Raw genomic sequence first — 18,331 nt, forward strand, 5'->3', positions numbered from 1 at the left:
ATTAGAAAGGTAGGGTTAGAAAAGACTTCAAGAAATAAGACCATTCAATATTCTTCTAACTATAATTCCTGATGCAGAAATTTCCCACAATGGAGCGTTCACAAGCTGTATTAACTACCTTTACCACTGAGACACTGTGAAAAGCTTTCTAGTCTCTCTGTTATCCTTCTAAAGGATGCACAAAACTGGACAGAGTACTCTAGCTGAGGCCAAACAGAACAACATCATCTTCCAGATGAGGAGACACTTGATGCATCCTGCATAAGACTTGCTTATCTTTACTGACTACATTGAAGTAAACCAATACAGTCACTATTTTAAATATCAGATACAGGAGAAAGGTATTCATTACAGATGAATTACAAGAGGTACTTGGGAAGAAGTTTAGATTTAGCCACGGTCTTGGAAATGCTATAGATAGGTCTCCCACCTGATATAATTGCCACTAAAAGCATTTCATACGGCCTGCAAAAAGCTCAGAGGGAAGAGACACCCACTCAGCACCGATGATACTGCCTTAAGCTGCCAGAAACAACGGGTTTCTGAATGTGAGAGAAACCCTCCAGAGGCCTTTGTTTAAACTGGTATTCGCAGAACAGAAAGACAGGTTGAATGGAAAGCCCTTTCTCATTCAGCTCTAACTTCTGTCAAGTTTTAAACTGTACAAAATGTTTCCAGTGCAAGATGTGGTGCAGTTGTTCTGAAACAATTTTAAAATTCAGCTAGCCAGCATCAAGCTTATTGGACTTCTCAGGTTGTAGAATTCAACAGCTGACCTAGGAAATATCCAACCAGGTTTAATCAGGTGCTGTGTTGATTCATGATGTTAAGGCTTTTATGTGTCTGTTATTTGATTCGTGCCGGGAGGCACACTCAAGATGGCACACAAAGATTACTTCCAGTAGATTAACTATTCTTGGTGATTTTTGTGTAATTTTTCCACCAGTTGGACTATGGCCACCAAAAAAAAAAAAAAACCCAACCAAAACATAATGAGACTATCCACTATGTCTGTGGGAGACTTCAGTAGACTTCAGTTTTTTGTCTTTTTATCAGCAGAACCAAATGTAGACCAGTTGGTGGAAGTATTCAAGCCTCTGTGAAGGACCAGATATCTTATCTCCCTGAAGTCACTGAAGACATATCTTAGCATGTATCAAACTGAACTTGCAAGTTACCATTTATCTAGTTAATGCCTGATGCAAATTCATGCAACATGCAGGATTATCTTTATCCTATTGAGCAGCATACCCAAGTACTGGTAAGGATCTTCTCAGATGACTCTTCGTCCTTTTCAAGGTACCACAGAGGATGATTTAAATTTTTTTTAGCATTACTATGATGTTTCTCCTTGGTTTTACCAAATATCAGTAAAATCATGGATAAATATATGCAACATAGTTTGGATGAAGTGACATGGGAGTTTCAAGTGAAGACATGCTTGACAGGGAGTTGAAGAGATGAGTGATTCACCTGAGGAGGCTTTTCCCCAAGATATCCTTAACTCTGAGAAGACTTGCATTCACTTCTTAAACAACGAAAGCTTCATTCAGCATCATTCCCTTTACATGCTGGTAAGCACAGAAAAGGAATGGCACACAGTATTTTGCAATGTGCCTTATAACACAGAGCATCATGACCACCCGTTGTCAAAGGCAGTCAAATAAAGAGCATGTCAGGCTGATCGTTTCAGCCCAAGTTATGTTCATTTAATTCCTTGCATCTTGAATAGCAGAGATGTCTTCAGCAAAGTATTGTATTTAACCTTAAAAATCTAGTATAAAATAAAAAGTTGTAACGTGTCAACACTTACTCACATTAGCGTAGTCAGACACTTTGTTAAACAAACAAAAAAATGCACAAGTTAAATATGAGAAGTTTCGTCACACCGCCGTAAAGGGCTAGAAGCTGGTTTTCAGGAAGAAGCATATGTCATAGGAATGGCCACAAAGATAAAGGAATGTATGATTTCGCATGCATCAAGTAAACATATAGCTGTAGTAGTATTTATATGCACAATTCCTTTGAACTACAAGTTACTTGAACACTGTCCTGTAGCACGATCCAGAGAATGCAACTTCAAGAATAAGCCCTTCCTACTGACCACAATAACTGCTACGTGGCAGGGCATTTAGTTATGACAAATTTTACAGACAGTAAACTTTAAAGATGCCTAGACCAAAATGTCTTAGATGTAATTAACAGTATTAATATAACACAATATATATCCTCTTATAGCTGGATAATTAATATAGTGAATTTAATCTCATTAATAATTAAATATAAGAGTTAACTGCACTGGGCTACATTCTTCTATTCACCAACGCTGTTTCCACCCTTCTTGGATTCCTGTCATATCTCTCCTGCCATTCACCCATCATATTTTTTTACATGCTACCCAACTGCTTGCTTTCCTTCTGAGCTCTGCTGTTCAATCACTCAGTTCTCTACCTCTATTTCTTATCTTAATATTGTCTGGTTACTTTACTCCAGCAACAGCCACAGACTTATTAGCCAGTTCTCTTCCTGCTACAATCACATTCCTACATATTGTCGCCAGGTATTTCACAGATCGGAGTGAAAAAGCATTTACTGGTACAAATTTTGCACTATGTAATTAAAAATTAATGATTCATTATTTCATTAAAACTATTTTCAAAGACCTTCCACAGCTGATGATACTTATTTGCCGTCCTCAAGGTGAGTATACTCTTTGTAAGGCGTATGAAGATGCTTATATAATGGAAGAAGTGCAAAAATGTTTTAAGTGTTAGCCCACACAGAACTCTAAAGAGTATGTTTGGTTTCCAAACCCACCTTGAATGCCTGACAGTTCTATAGGCAGTGGGAAGTGAGTGCTTTGCTTTTGAATGTGATCTAGATCTGGACTTAGATGATGAATGATACTTGAATGGTGATCGAGATCTTGTCCGAGATCTTTTCTTGTGTTTTTTTCTTTTCTTTTCTTTTTCTTCATCCCTAGGAGGATCTTTGCTTTTGCTTGAAGGCCTTTCTGCTTGTTTAACTTCTACGGTAGGTAAAGTTCTAACTGCAGTCACAGGACATGGTATACTATTGACGCTCTGAAATCAAAGGTAAACAAAGAACAGTGTTCAGTTTTCAAAGTTGCAAGCAAATTTTTATTTTGAGAAAGTCCTCTAAGTGTGGAAAACACATAAGCAGCTCTAGTGTTTTATACTAAACAGAGGGCTACATCTACTCCTGTGCATGACACATAGATGGACGTTCTGGCAAAGAAACTTAAGATATCCTGCTCAGTAGTCTTGCCAATACACAATATAGTATTTTTGCAGAAATGCCGGGTAACGAGTACAACAGCAAGGAAAAGTATAACTAACAATCACCTTACTTTTTTTGACTCATGAAAGTGTGTGAGAAATACACGCATCTTAAGAAAGCAGTTGTTAAATCACTAACAATCTAACCTCCCATGAATGTTTTAATACCTCACAGTGCTGCATCAGTATTTTGTAAAATGTGCTGACGTCTTCAAAAACATGCATCTAGTAGTATTTAATGGAGGCTTATACAGTTCCCCAAAGATACATATGCAAGTTGGGATATGCATGCTAAGACTGACAGCTTAACTAGGACATAGTTCTGAAGTTTTCATCTTTACTTTTTAGAACAAATGTGTTCTAAAAAATGGGTACTATCAGATATCTTTTCATCTGTTTATCCCTTTTATTTAAAAAAGGATAAACCTGAAAATAAAATCAGGATCTACTGACATTCAAAGTGAAGTTTTAGTGTCACTTTCATCCCTGAACTATGGTGTTTAGATTATAACCTCAAGGAAAACAGCAAAACGAATTTAGTGTCAATACAAATTATTTCTGTACTTTGCAAAATAAATGTTTTGCATGTAAAGGCTTGGGAAGATCACAAAAATGATTAATCTCAAAGACAGAACAGGTCCATGCACAACTCATCCTCAGTGAGAAATTCTCACTGCAGTCGGTTAAGCAAAACATACCATACTCCAACAAATTTTCAAATTATCAGCTTGTACCTGAGAGAATTCTGCTCAATACCTTGTTTAGAACAATTCAAGTCAGGTACTATAGATATGCTCCTCATTTCAAAGCCTGTCACTCCCCCAGCTGCCATTTCAAGGCAACTGGAGAAATCAGTTTCCCTCTGTCAAAATTTCTGCTCCACCTGGTCTCACACATTCACTGTTTGATACAAGGATGCTTACTGTGATCGGAATAAAAAGTGATACATTAAAATCTGAAATAACCAACTTAGAAACAGGTGATCTTTTCCTTTCTTTTTACCCTTCTCCTACTGCAAACATACCAAAGCAATATTTGACCACATTTGAATAATGGGAAATCCATCTTTGCTTCAAGACAGAGAACCATGACACTTTTCTCAGCTTTAACTGATAACTGCTATCACAATATTTACAAAAGTAGCAATAAAGCAGTACTAAAGTAGTTTGCTTCAAGGATTATAAACATTTTCTAGCATGACCATTTGAGTGACTGGTTTACCAGAGGCCCATTTCCCATTTCACTAACTTCACAATCCACGTGTAATTGCAGACACCTCTTCTCAACTTTAGAGTTTCCCAAGAGACCACCACAGCTGACTTTTGTTCCTTGACAATGTTATTCATCTCTTTATACAGTATCTTAGTCTCCACTTTGAACACTACTGAATATGTAATAGACCAGTTTGCCTTGAAGTAGACACCTCTAATAGCTTGAAATGAAATAGCTGTAGGCAAAGTAGAGTTAAGAGGAAAACAAGAAAGGGAAGAAAAAACCAATGGTTTTCAGCGCCCAAATTCATTTGGCCATATAAAACACAAGCTATCATACCACTGCCAAAAAGGCAGTTAATAAATGAATGACGCATTTACTTCTAGCTCACACGTAGAGATTCTCTCAGCAATCAGAACAAAGAATGCCACAATGTTAAGCACCCCTATGCATCCACCAAAAGCATCGGATGCTGAAACCACGGGCTCTCCTTGACTTTCAAGATGCTTACGCTAAAGACTGACGGCACTGTCCAGATACCTCTGAGAAAAGCACAGCTGCAGGCTGGCTGGCTGTAGATTCAGAAACCACTGCTTCAGGTTACTGATGAACCATGCTTGGAAAGCCACACAGAAGTAACTCAAGCTGCTCCCAGGTGAATATGTAGGTTCTGGAGTGCAAGACAACAGCTAACGCACAGGGAGAAGTCACCTACCCATCCAAACCTACACAACACACCACTGTGACCAGGAGCTCAGGTGACAGTTGTCAGGTCACAACAGCATGATCAACTGTGAACAAATGTGCCGATTCCCTCAGTGGCAACTCTGTTTGCCTTCAAGAAAAAAAATCACCAGCAAAATGACCTGATTCACCATCAGAGCAGAACACAGAGCTCAATGAAAGAACTTAAGGTCAGCAAGTTGGCAGGCCACAAAGAAAATTTCTAAGTGTATAAATAATGCTGCTGAATAAAAATACTTGGAAAAAAAATACACCGGTCTTAGTGTCTGGCAAATAGAAGCAGCTGTCAGTGGTTTATATTTTTACTAGTGAAAGCTGATCCAGGCAAACTAGGGTAATGGGAACTAAAATTGGAGGCACGACTGCAAGGTGGTGGGGGTAGGGGGGGGGTGTGGGAACCAAAGCAAGCACAGATTCTGGGAGATTATTATGCATTTCCAAAAGGCAGAAATAATCTGTTTGACTGATCAGGCTCTGAAAATCTGCAAGCCAGTAGAACACAGTTTTGTAAAGCATGGCAACAAACTGGTTACCTGATGAATTCTATTATGCATCTCAAGGGATGAGTGATTTAAATTTTCTGAGAGCTCTTCTAAGAAGTTACACTGCAAAAATTCAGATAGCATTCACTGAATCTCACTTCTTTGTCCATTTTGGGTAACAGCACATTTTTTTGGCCCGTATTAAATGCTACAGTGTCAGACAATTTCACTGGCAGAGTTGAGTTGTTCTTCAGCATTTTATTTGCATGACTGAAGCAAATTTAACTAAAATAACACTTGCTACAGTGAACACTTGGTATAAAAAAATGTTTCAGAGATACATTTTTGGAAAACAAAGATGATTCAACAACCCTTGTTTAGCAGGAATGGGTTAGGAAAGAGATCTGTATCAGGAAGAATTTATAGCTATATAAGAACAGAAACGAGCACATCAGTTCATTACAAGATATTTGCATATTTGCAGTATTCCTAAAACGAAAACACATATTAGTTATTCTGGAGTTACACTACTTAATCCAATACACAAAGCCAATATTAGAAGTGAACCAAAAGGTGCTTATTGCAACAGAACAAAACACTCGCATTGCTCCTGGTACAAATAAAATCAACTGGTGAAGAACATTATCAATAATGTTACTAACACTTTTACAACTTGCTAATAATTCTTCTCTTCTGAACAGCTGAATTTTGCGGTAATTTGAATCCTATGTTAGATCAAAATTGGAAAGAGTGAAGAATGTCTGAACTGTGAAGAGTTAATCAACAATTCTTTTACTTCTGAAAATACTCCAGATTCTTTTCTACCACTGTACCTTTTTTTCCTGCAGGTTCCCCAAAGCTTATGGTGAAGTATTCTGACTGAGAATTAATAAGCAACTGTCTACTAGCAATGGAAATGTATGATTGCTCTGTGCATCAAAGTGAGCAGTTACTGCTTTTAGAAGAGTTTCTCAGTCCTAGCCCCAATAAATTGGCCCAAAATGATTAAATAGAAGTGATAAAAACATTTCCCATAGAATGAGTTCCTACAGAACAAATTAAATACTCAAAGACTCAACAGTTTCATCAGGGCTTAGCTGCTGCACTGAAACACAGCTATTAACAGTACACTGACTGTGATAAGTTCTTCAAAAACAGAATTTTGCATTCTCAATTTTGAAGTGTCAACTGTAAAGAAATTAGTGGCTATGAATCTGTTTGCTGTATGGATCAATATGCCTTTGTATCTTGAGTACTTTGAAGACTAAAAATCAAGGCATAGAACATTCTTAGCTCCCTCACCTATCTTAATTAAGATGGCAGTTCCTGATATTTACCTTTTTTCCCCTATTAAATATTAATTAAATATTTACAGTATGAGGAATTACAACTCTCATGTCGTTTTTGATAGTAGGGTTCTTGCAATAAAAAAAGTTCCAAATGCCAGCAAGCTATCCACACCCCAAATGCCACATTAGTATGTGACATTTTGGTTTACGTTTTTATCTGTCCTTTTGAAACAGCAAAGTAAGAGAAATTTACAAACAAACACCCCCCTTCCATGCTTAACAGAAGATATAGATACTGATATTCTGGAAAAAAAAAGTAAAGTAAGAAATTAATGGCCCTGAAATATTCTAAAGAATTTTTCTTTAAATACTTATTGAATGGTTTTCATTAGACAATCACATTTTGCTCACAAATTAACATTAAGAAAATATGCAAACATAAAATTATGTTATACATTATTATTCCAAAGAGGCATGCAGTAGTATTGACAGTCTATTGCTAAGAAAAGTAGGATCAACCACAGCAGTAAGTGTGAAAGATGTACACTATCTACAGTTGTTGATAACCCTGTTATGCTTGGCAAAACTTGAATAGCATCTCATTTTTAAACATGGCACACTTCTATTTCACTCATAAACAGACTACTTTCCACAGAAAAAAAAAATAGTTGTTACATATAGGACAAAATAAGGACAAGCCATCTAAAGAAACAAACAATAAAATAGGGCTTCAAAACAGGGAAGATGAAAGAGCCAAAAGAACTTAAGTTTTTCTTTGTGCTATAGAATCTTTATATTCAGAGGCACAATGGCAGCTGACATTTGGGACAAGCCATTAGAATAGCATTACTTTGAAATCATGTGCTTCTCTGTTTTTGCAGCATTATGATTGTGGATTTCTCTCCTTGTTTAAATTGGATACTAAGGTTTATACAGGTAACAGTTTGGGTATAAGCAACTGTCCTTTACATGCATATCAAAGTACTACCACCCCTAAAGAATTTCTGACGTACGATAAAATACGAGAGATTAGCAGAATAATCCATATTAGAAACCCATCAGACACACTATCAGTTAAATCATGCCCTGTAGACAAAACTGGACTGTACCACACTTGCAGAACACCTGTCACTACATCAAGCAACTTCTTTGAAGAAGTTAAATACACTGTGCCTTGTCTAGCCAGCCACCAGTGCTGGCCCCTTCTCCTATTTTTGTCTGGTATTACCAGCATCAGTAGATTCTGGGAGGCACTTTATCAATTAAATTACTTTAATGGTCACTTACGATCAATTTCTTTGACAAAGAATGCAGGTCTGCAGGCCTTTCTTCGACAGGGACAGCAGGGAGGGGACTTTACCTACACAAATTATATCTACCAAAACTTTTTGCTGGAAGCAATGATTTGGCAGCTTGGATTTTCCCTCTGCAAGACTCTATAACCTGCTACCATTATCAACCACTGTTAATAAAAACATTAAGCAAGTAGTTACCAGCAAGACACCGGACCATGTCAGTTTTCTTTTGTGAGGCTTGGCTGCACACAGATGGAGAACCACAGCTCCATAACAGATTCTTTTCCTTTCTCTTTTTCAACCTTTTGCTCCCAGATGCATCTAACAAAAACACTGCTCAGATGCACAGGGTTAGGGATAATCAAAAGTTTTGAACTGGCACATTTGCAGACAATCAACATTTTAACCCCTGAAAAAGGTGCCAAAAATGTTACAGATGTACACCAAGTGTACCATACCAAGGCCTGCTACCAAGGGTGACTCCTGTATTCAGAATTCAACTTGTGCCAACAGCCAGCATGTTTGCTTTAGTAAGCTGGGTAAAAAAAAAAAAAAAAAAAAGTAAACCAAACTAACAATACCATCTTAACGGGAGCTCTCCCAATGTCTAATCTACTTAATTCAGGTTTTGGTAAATAGGAATGTTCATAACTAGCCTTTATTCTACTTATACATAAATGTCACCTTAATTTTTAAAATTTAAATTAATTTTAGTAATTTTGGAATAAGGTTTGCATTTCAGATTATGAAACACCTTATTTTATTTGTTTAAAAATAAAAAAGCACTTCAATGCAGCACTCCAGATAACCTGGCATACTTCAGCTCTGCATATCTAAAAGAACTGCAGTTGTTAAAACTACAGGTTGTTGGCTGTCATAGGACAAAGAACTTATGTTCATTGCAGAATGATTGCAACTTCTCTTTACTGATGCTACCTGACAGATGTGCCAGTTGGCACCATTTTCTTGTTACAAAAGCGTCTATGTGAATTACACATGTAAACACAAGTAGTGAGATGCCACCCAGCTACTGTTTACCCATGTCCTGAAACAGGGCAAAGACTTCACTAGCTATGGCGTTACTGGAAGCTGATCAGTTTTGGAAACTGAGCTAAACGATGTGTCTCACAAGTACTGGTTCGAGGAAATATTATGCATAACTGTACTGCTGTAATGCATGCAAGAATGGTGAGGAGCCATTTGTGAAAAGCTGTGCTGCTTCGTTGCTCAAGCTCATTTTTCAGCTTTTTGTTCCTCTTGCTTGATTTTACTTTAAGAAAAAACAGGAAACCATATAAAGGAAATAATTCAGCTATGGAAAAAGTAGATCTGACTATTTTTAAGATTCAGCTGAAGTCAAAAAAGCTTAAAAGCACTATATTCTGTGGTATCGACTATTCTTTACATACAGTTAGTTGAATCAATTTTGTTCAAAGGTATAACGTATACTCAGTACCAGCATTTCTTTCAAGAAGTACTAGGTATCAGGAAAATCTGACAGAGGTCAAGAAAGCTTTACTCATTTAATGCATTTCTACACAGTGTGATAAGCAGGTTTTCAGCACAAATGTACACTGTGTATACACATAAACAGCATTACTAGTTTTTATACAGTTATTAGGCAAGGGCAATCTCATGGGAATTATGCATCTCCCATGGACATTCTCAACTCCTCTTCATGCTTTATTATACATCTCAGTCATCACTCCATTTTTTCAGACACGTTTCTCTTAAAGAAAAATATCAAAAGAACCTTAGCTTAGAAATATCTACGTCCTTGACAAATCCCCTTGAGAAGGAGAGCAGAACTGCAGGTCTGGGGAGTTTTTGCACTGTCATTGTCTCTTTGCATTCACTCTTCAATATATAACTGGAAAAAAGTACTGAACATTTGTGCCAGTCAGGGAGAATTTGTTAGCAGTAGCAATGAGAATCCCAAACAGGATCTCTTTTGGGATATGACCACGCTCAATTCACATATCTGCTACTTTATTCTGATATGGATCACCTAAACTGCGGGTATGTCTCTTTCAATTGCCTGTTCTCTTGAAAGCATTTTAAGGTGTAATCCATGATTTATTTGGAAAAATCAAGAACTGGGCAATGAATTACTTGTTAGGTACTGGAATTCTTTCTGTGGGAAAGGAAAAAACAGAAAGCCATGTCATTCATTCTTGTAACCAGTCTGTCACAATCAGTATCTGAAACTTTCTATCAGTATCCAGAGACAAAGTTTTGCTTGATTAGTGCAACCAAGAGTGACTTACTGGCTTTTCTGGAAGCAATATAATTCCAAAACCAGGAAACTGAGGTTCTACTTCCCAACAGTATTGGTATTTGCAATGTGAATGGAAGGTCTGACTGCAGCATATACAGACAAATATAGGAATTTCAGTCTGGCTTGTGAAGGATTCTGCAACAATACCCCAAGCTGCATAAACTTCCAGCCCCATTTAGGTTAAGTTTCAGGACACTACACAGTCTACACCAAATCCCATTCCTACTTTTCCCCCACAGCTGTTTACAGCTATTGCTGTGAACACGTAAGTCTAAGGTTACTGTTGAAAATGGATTTTGACAGTTTTTCTTCCATTAATAAAAGAGACTGTCTGGACTTGTTGGAGGTGTCCGTACAGGTGCAGGAAACACAGACTCCCCCATCTTTTAGCAAGTATGCATCAGATCACACTGGATGTGGTGCTTAGGCTGAATAAACATGAGTGACACTCCTGGAACTAAAATCATCACTTCTTAAGCTAGGACAAGCACTATACTGGCGGAAAGAGAGAGTAGCTCAGTGAAAAAGCTGGAACAAGGGGAGAAGAAAAAAGAAAGAACAGAAACCAAGCAGGAAAATAGCCTGTTCTCCTCTGTGGATGAAGTTAAGCAATTAGGAACTTAAATGGAAAACATACAATGTAAATGGGAAAGTGACTCTTCGATAGAGAACATTTCTCTCCATCTGCAGGTTTTGGCAGCAGAGTTAAGCTTCAGGACAGTGCTACAATGCATGAACAAATCAATACTTGAAGGATTTTCCTATCTAATAAATTCAAATCCCTCATTTAGACTTATAAAATTGTAGTTATTTTATTGAAATCAGAAAGGGTTTATGTGAAGCATATTATTACGTAGCTATTTTAAACAACATTTTCTGTTTATTAGTAGGAAAAAAAGCAAATGTGTGGCTTTGATGAATACAGGTTTTTAGAGTTTGCTTTTATATTTCATTAGTGAAGTTTCATTACTAAAGTCTTTTGGCCCAAGATTCCTCCTTAACCTTGCCTACTCAAAAATTCTAAGTCTTATAAAACTGATTTCTAGAGGCCCTACCCAAAAAGGTTATTTTTATTATAACTACTCATAAACAGACTGACTAGTAATAGTTCTGTTCGCTGCAGAAGGTAATGCCAACTAACCGAGTAGTAGTTGCTTCTGCATGATAAGTCCTCTTTTTCTCTCTTTGTGATAAATTCTAGTAATCCAATGTACAGCTATGAGAAATTAGCTTTTAATTTCCTTTGGAAACAGTATTCCAAACAGCCAAATGGCAAGGGAACTTGCTAGCAATTTTACTGTGTTCCTAAAACCTAATAAGTAGTCATCATCGATATCCAGGTTACTCTTAGATTTGGCCTAAGAGTGCCATATCACGACGACCTACTCAAAACAGAGCTTCTGAAAGCCCTCAAACTGACCTTACTCTAGTATTATCTATTGTGCTTGACTATCCAGACAGTGAAAATGGGTGCAAATGGACAAGAGCATAACAAGGCAGAAGATGGAAAGCAGCCTGCCTCTGCCACACGGCTATTTCCTAGTAGTTTTCTAGAAAGAAGCAGAGGGTTTGAATTTCTTACACAACTATGAAAAATTGTTCTTTGAAAGAAGTGTAAGAATACTAATACTCCAAATTGATTTGCTACAGAAAGGTACTTGCTTCTACTCTCCAAAATAAGAGGTTCTGCTGAACAAACCCAATGGATTAGGTCATTTCATGATCAAGTAGGCACAGGCAGTGTGTCTATTTCCAGTTCTCTGGAAGACAGCTAGCAAAATAATTAGCCTCCTCAATTATTTCACTGTGAGTTTTTTTGTTTTGACTGTTCATTGACTATGCCCAGTGAACAACATGCATACATGTATTTGTTTGAATTTTGTGCCACTATCTGTAAATTTAGCTTTATTTTAAAAATCGTATTCTTAGAATAACCCAAAAACTTTTATAACTCCCATACTAAACTTGGGCCTAGAAGACAGAGAAAAACATCTCGTAAGCTTTTAAGGAGTCTACGTGAAATACTCAACTGGCACAAAGATTATGAAGAGCGACTATTATATAGCCTAGTTTTCTCCCACCTATGTATTTGTTTTCTTGATTAAGGATGTCCCAGCTATAAACCTTAAATCACATAGATCAGTTCACTAACTATTCATCTCAGTTTCATGCCAAATTACCAAAACTCAAACAACAAAACCCAGCAGAACAGATGCAAAATAAGTCTTAAAGTAAACTCAGTTGCCTATGAATCGTTTCTGGACTTGGAAGATGTCTACTCACATCAAAATACACATTAAATACTTAAGTATCACAACAGATATCCACATACTCTCGAAAGATAAGCGTTCCAATTCACGGACTTGCAAGCTCATTTTCCTTTTTGTAACTGGCTAACTGATCTCTGAATTACGCATCATATTTCTCTACCAGTTCTTTAATGACAGATGAGAGAAGTACGTAAGATGACTGAAAAAGATTAACAGTATTTAAAATTCAAATTTCTCCCCATCTAGAAAAGCTTCCATCTCTTCAGTCAACTTCATAACATACTGTCAAATTAACATTCTATACATAAGTTTTCTGCTAGCTTTACAGTAAAGAGAAATTTATTTCCTGCTTACCTCATTATTGAAGGAACTGTCTTCAATCTTCTCAGTTTCTGCCTCTGCCAGGGGGTTTTTCAGGGTCTGCAAGAACAGTGCAGCTTTCCTTTTGCGCTCTGCTTGTAGCTGCTTTTCTTTTGATTCTTTGGAGGCCTGTGCAAGCTTCTCTCTTGCTGCAGCTGCTAATTTATCCTCTAGTTTCTGCTTTGCTAAAAAAAACAATTAAGCATAGAGTGAGTCACGCTTGGGGAACCCCAATACAAACAACCAAACATCCTCTCCAAACATTCTCAAACTTTTCTAATACATCCATTCAAAGACATAATATGGGCATATCAACTTGAAATTATGAAATTCCAGGCATCTTAATTCACATACATAATTTACTTGATGAAAAGCAAAAAGGTGAAGTAAAAATTTTTAAGCTTCAAGAAAGTGACATGAAAATCCAATCCTGAAAATTCAGGATACTTTTGCTTTTATATTTACAAAAGCTGTCTAAAAAAGTTGTACAGTAAATTCAGAAGCTTGTTCTTGTACTTGTTCAAGCGATGCAAACTCTCCATTTTGCTCTTTCCACAGATCTGGTCTTTACCTTACATTTTCCAGCCCTATTTACATAAATCTTAAAATGTTTACACAAAGGGCTGCTCCAGAAACTTTCAGAAACTGTTTCACTATTGTTACAACCAACAGTTATTGTTATGCAATTACAGAAAAAGAATAAGCCAGTTTATTTATCTATGCACTTAATGGATATTTTGTCTAACCTTACACTTCTACTTTTGTGTTCTGTGCGTGTACAAGACAACTGTTTTTATTTTCAGTTTTACAGCTTTTCCAACACACAACTTTTTCCAAACATGTTTTACACTTCATTTTTATTATCACACAAAATATTTCATATTTTCTTTAAACATGTATCACCATAGCATACTTTGTGCTACTGAAGTTTACAAAATAACTGCTACTTAGGAGCAAAAGAAAACCATTTTGAAAATGAAAAATTAAATTCTTGTGGCATACTCATAGTTGTAAGAGAAATATTAAGTTTTTAAGCTTGTAAACACTGACAGCATCTCCACTTTATACACTCTCGGCTGTGAAACAGCCTTAGGGAGGAATAGGGGAAATTTGATCCCTTTAAAAGATCATTTCATTCAAATTCACACAGCATACCCTTCTGCCCTTACATACATAAACACAGTAACAGGAAAACCCCATAGAAAGTCTTAATGGCATTGCATTATAAGAGTAACAAAACATCAACAAGGTGATATCAGTCTATATGGGAGTGCTAGATAACTGAAAAACAGCTTGAAGCATTTCATTGTTCTCTGAAGAAAATGAGAAGCCCACATGCCTTTTTCTGGGCTCTGTTAATGCAATCTGGAAACTAGAAGCTTAATGTTTTACTCGGAGGCTGTAATGGAAAAACAAAATAAAATTCAGAAAGATCATGCATTCGGGCAAAGTACACAGCTCCAGTGTGTTACAAGTTTGATTTTAGCTGAGCAACCAATGAAGATTTCATTCTTAACAACAAGCAGGAAACTGTGGGAAAAGAATTCCGATTCCTGTTAACATGACATAGTGAAGATTCAAAATACCTAAATTGCCACACTTGTTCACATGACAGTTTTATAGTTTGCCTGAAGGACTCAATCTTTCACTTTGTTTTCAGTGTAACATGGGATACCTTGTTTAGCTTCCAACTCCTCCTGTGAAAGCTGAGGTTTTTTCTCTTCAGCAGCAGTACAAGGAGCAGCGACAGCTGTAGTATGGTTTGAAGCGCTATTAGCAGTCTCTTGGCCTTCCTTGCCCTCTTCTTCCTCCTCATCACTGTCATCATCTAATTTAACACGGTTTTTCTCCAAAGGAAGAAGGTCATTTTCTTTGGCCTTGATTGCAAAGCTTATTGGAGCAAATGATGCTGTGAATGAATGGGTAAGATTTTACACATGATTAGACTACAGTAGAAAGCAGGTTGCATTTCTTCACTTTATCCATTACTCATGCAGACTACACCACAAAAAAAGAAACTTGTATCATCCTTACATTATTCTAATTATTTTGGGGAAACGGACAACACAATCTTTTTTTTTTCTTTTTTTTTTTTCTTTTTTTTTTTTTTTTTTTTTAAACAAACGTTGGAAACTTCATTTGCCCTGTAAAGATCTATCTCAAAGTCTTTTTCTAATACTTCATTAGCAGCAGGGAAAGAAAGGTACTCTAAACCATCCCAGGTATTACGTTTCCTGAGACAAGATAAATAATTTCACATTCTGTCCAAATAAATTTTTGTTTCAGTACTTCTTCTTTTCCTAAATGGACAATCTACTCTTCCAGGCTTAAAATGAAAACGCTCTGTACTCAGGCTCCTATCTGACACACTACATTATCATGTGGTCCCTTATGTTTCCTTCACACTAAATCGATGGTTTGTACAACAGTAGTATTTGGCAGGCTCACAGAACAGTATTTAAAGACTTATTTCCATTTACAGGAAAATTAATTACTTTGGGGAGTTAACAACATTTCATTACAGGAGATAATGCAAAAGCTAAGTACTTCTCCCCAAATGTCTTCGTATGTCTTGCTGGAGCAAGACTGGTGGTCAACTATTCAAGTAGCACCTACTACTCCAACACAAAAGGACAGCACAACACATTCATGCCAGCACATTCAACCGAAAAAGAATGCCTGTAAAAAACATGGAATACCACAATAAAAAGGAAATTGTGGATCATTTCAAGCTAGGTTGTATTAATGGATCTTCAAAAAATATTAAGCATAGCTAATATATAACTATATTTAAGTCTGAACTAATCCTTTTGCCTCACAGAATTTTCCTTGGAAAGTTTTTTGAGAACCATTTTCTGAAAAAAATACAGAATTAATCTCCAGACCATTTATTCAAAATGCAACTTCTAGGAATAAAGAATGGAATTTCTCACACATCTCAAGCAAAACAACTTACTACCATACGGTCTGCTGCAATATTTATCTTTCTCAAGACGCCTTTTGCATATATATCCTGTAAGATTTCAATTAGGGAAATTTAAATATGATAATTAAATTACATACTAAGGTTTATAAAATATCAGCTTTGCATCTTGTAATTCTGGGGTAAGGAAACAGGCTCAGAAATAAAGAAATCAAGAAATTCAAGAGAAGAGATTATAATAGTGATTTTCCAACATTTTCATACAACAAAACAAATCCTAAAATGGGATTTTACTCCCTCAGAGGCAGAAGAAAAATCTAGTACGGATGTTATGTCTGTCTTGCAGCCAAGTACTGTATTTAGGTTACAAAAAAGTGGGATTTGTACCATATTAGAGGAAATGAAAATAAGTTTATAGGAATAGGATTGTCATGAAACGACTCACTGGTTACATTCCATCACCCAAACTTGAGCAGATTATTATTATTAAAGCACAGGCTCCAGTTTGCTATTTATTAATAACACAACAACAAAAAATGATATCACTTTCTGTTGTATATTACATTGTTTTAATCCTTATTAAGGGAAGATTGCTCCTTCTCTGGGGAAGCTACTCAACCTGCCCAGAGAAGAAACTGCAAAGTATGAACAGCCAGACAACCATGACAAAGAGCTTGGAGCTTGCACTCCATGAAGGGAAAGAAATGCCAGTGAGGAGTAGGAAGAGAGAAGAATTCCAAGGGACCACGGGGAGTAGATAAACTTATCACCAATTAAGAAAGCCACTGAAGTGGCAGGAAGGCAGTACCCATCCACAGGAACACAGGTCAAGAGTGTTCTTCCTGTTTCAATTTTTTCAGTGGCTTTCAGTTCTAGCTAAAAGATTTAAGTTTCTAGTTTTTACTGAAAAGAAGAAATTTTAAGATATCTTTTCCCTATAGGCCAGGAAATCAGTTGGCAGGTATAAAGAATCGCTTCTCAAACTCAGGACACTAATAGTGTGTTAGCTGACTTTGACTGGCTTCCAAGAGATCCTCCCATTTTGTCCCTCTGCTGCTATGACTGCAAGAGGAAAAAGATTCCACTTATACATGAAAAGGGTCTTTTTTTTTTTTTCCAGTATGACTAACATCCAACATAAGAAGACTGAGCAACTGAGTAATAAGCCTAGCGTACTTCCTCCATATGTATGGTTTCAAATAAGAATACTGCTTTTATTCAGAAGGAATAACATCTTTCTTGCAGAGCTTGTAACTGTCAAGTTTAAAACAACAAAAATAAGATTCTACTGGGGTCACTGATGAAAGCCTTCGAGTTTGCACAAAACTGAAATAAAACGATTTATTCTGTCAGACCATAAATACCTGACAGTCTGATAAGAAAGAAATATGAAAGCAAATTACTTATTTCAGTCCTTTGTGATGCTTCCAGTGAAAATATTTTCTGCATGATGACATTATTTTCCCTACTTCCCCCTGCCTGCCCCCTCACCTTTTTTTTTTTTCTCAAGTATATGCTAACAAATATTTTCATGCCCAACAAATCATGCTAACATACCTTTCACCAATTTACCGTCACTGACAGTTTTAGAAGGAGGAACATCCTTTTTAGTTCCTGGAACTCCCTTAGCACTTGGCTCAGATGTATCTTCAGGTGCATGTTCATCTGCAAACTGAGTCTCACTTGGTGTATCACCAGCAGTATCTCTTGGACCATCTTCAGATGAAGATACTCCCTTTTCAAAAGAAATGTGCAAGTTTACTAACTGGGTAGTTCATTAAAGAACTAATGCAGTGTCTGTGGAGCTGCAATTTTGCCAGCCTTTTCAAAAATCACACTATCATCTAATCACATAACAGCTAATCTTACATCAATAAGCACTCATGACCAAAAGTCTGCTTCTTATAAATAATGCACTGCTTCATGTAAACCCACAGGCTGCAAAAACTACAGACCTACAGTAAAAATGTGTTGTTCTTTTACATTGAAGAAAATGTTCTTCAGCTGGTACACTTTTGCCATCAACTGTTTTAAAAATTATGCTTTTAAAATTAAACCCTAAAAGCATATACTTTTTTTCCAAAGTATATTCTTTTAGGTCCTGATCTCCAGGGTCCATGACAAAATCCATTAAAGTTAACTCACAGTGACAGAATGAAAGTTTATGATATTTTTTCCT

General features: G+C 36.6%; 1 protein-coding gene across 4 annotated transcripts in view; it reads right to left on the reverse strand.

The window, feature by feature from the left end:
- SFSWAP (splicing factor SWAP) overlaps positions 1–18,331 on the reverse strand; it is a 44,064-nt gene that overhangs the window by 10,311 nt on the left and 15,422 nt on the right. For all 4 annotated transcript variants that reach the window (XM_068412764.1, XM_068412763.1, XM_068412765.1 and 1 more), the window contains 4 exons: positions 17,710–17,887; positions 14,905–15,138; positions 13,224–13,414; positions 2,818–3,083 (listed from right to left, as the gene is read on the reverse strand). In XM_068412764.1, coding sequence (XP_068268865.1) covers positions 2,818–3,083; positions 13,224–13,414; positions 14,905–15,138; positions 17,710–17,887 — 869 coding nt within the window. The remainder of the gene's footprint in view (positions 1–2,817; positions 3,084–13,223; positions 13,415–14,904; positions 15,139–17,709; positions 17,888–18,331) is intronic.

This window comes from Nyctibius grandis, chromosome 14 (genome assembly GCF_013368605.1).
Source record: "Nyctibius grandis isolate bNycGra1 chromosome 14, bNycGra1.pri, whole genome shotgun sequence".
NCBI lineage: Eukaryota > Metazoa > Chordata > Aves > Nyctibiiformes > Nyctibiidae > Nyctibius > Nyctibius grandis.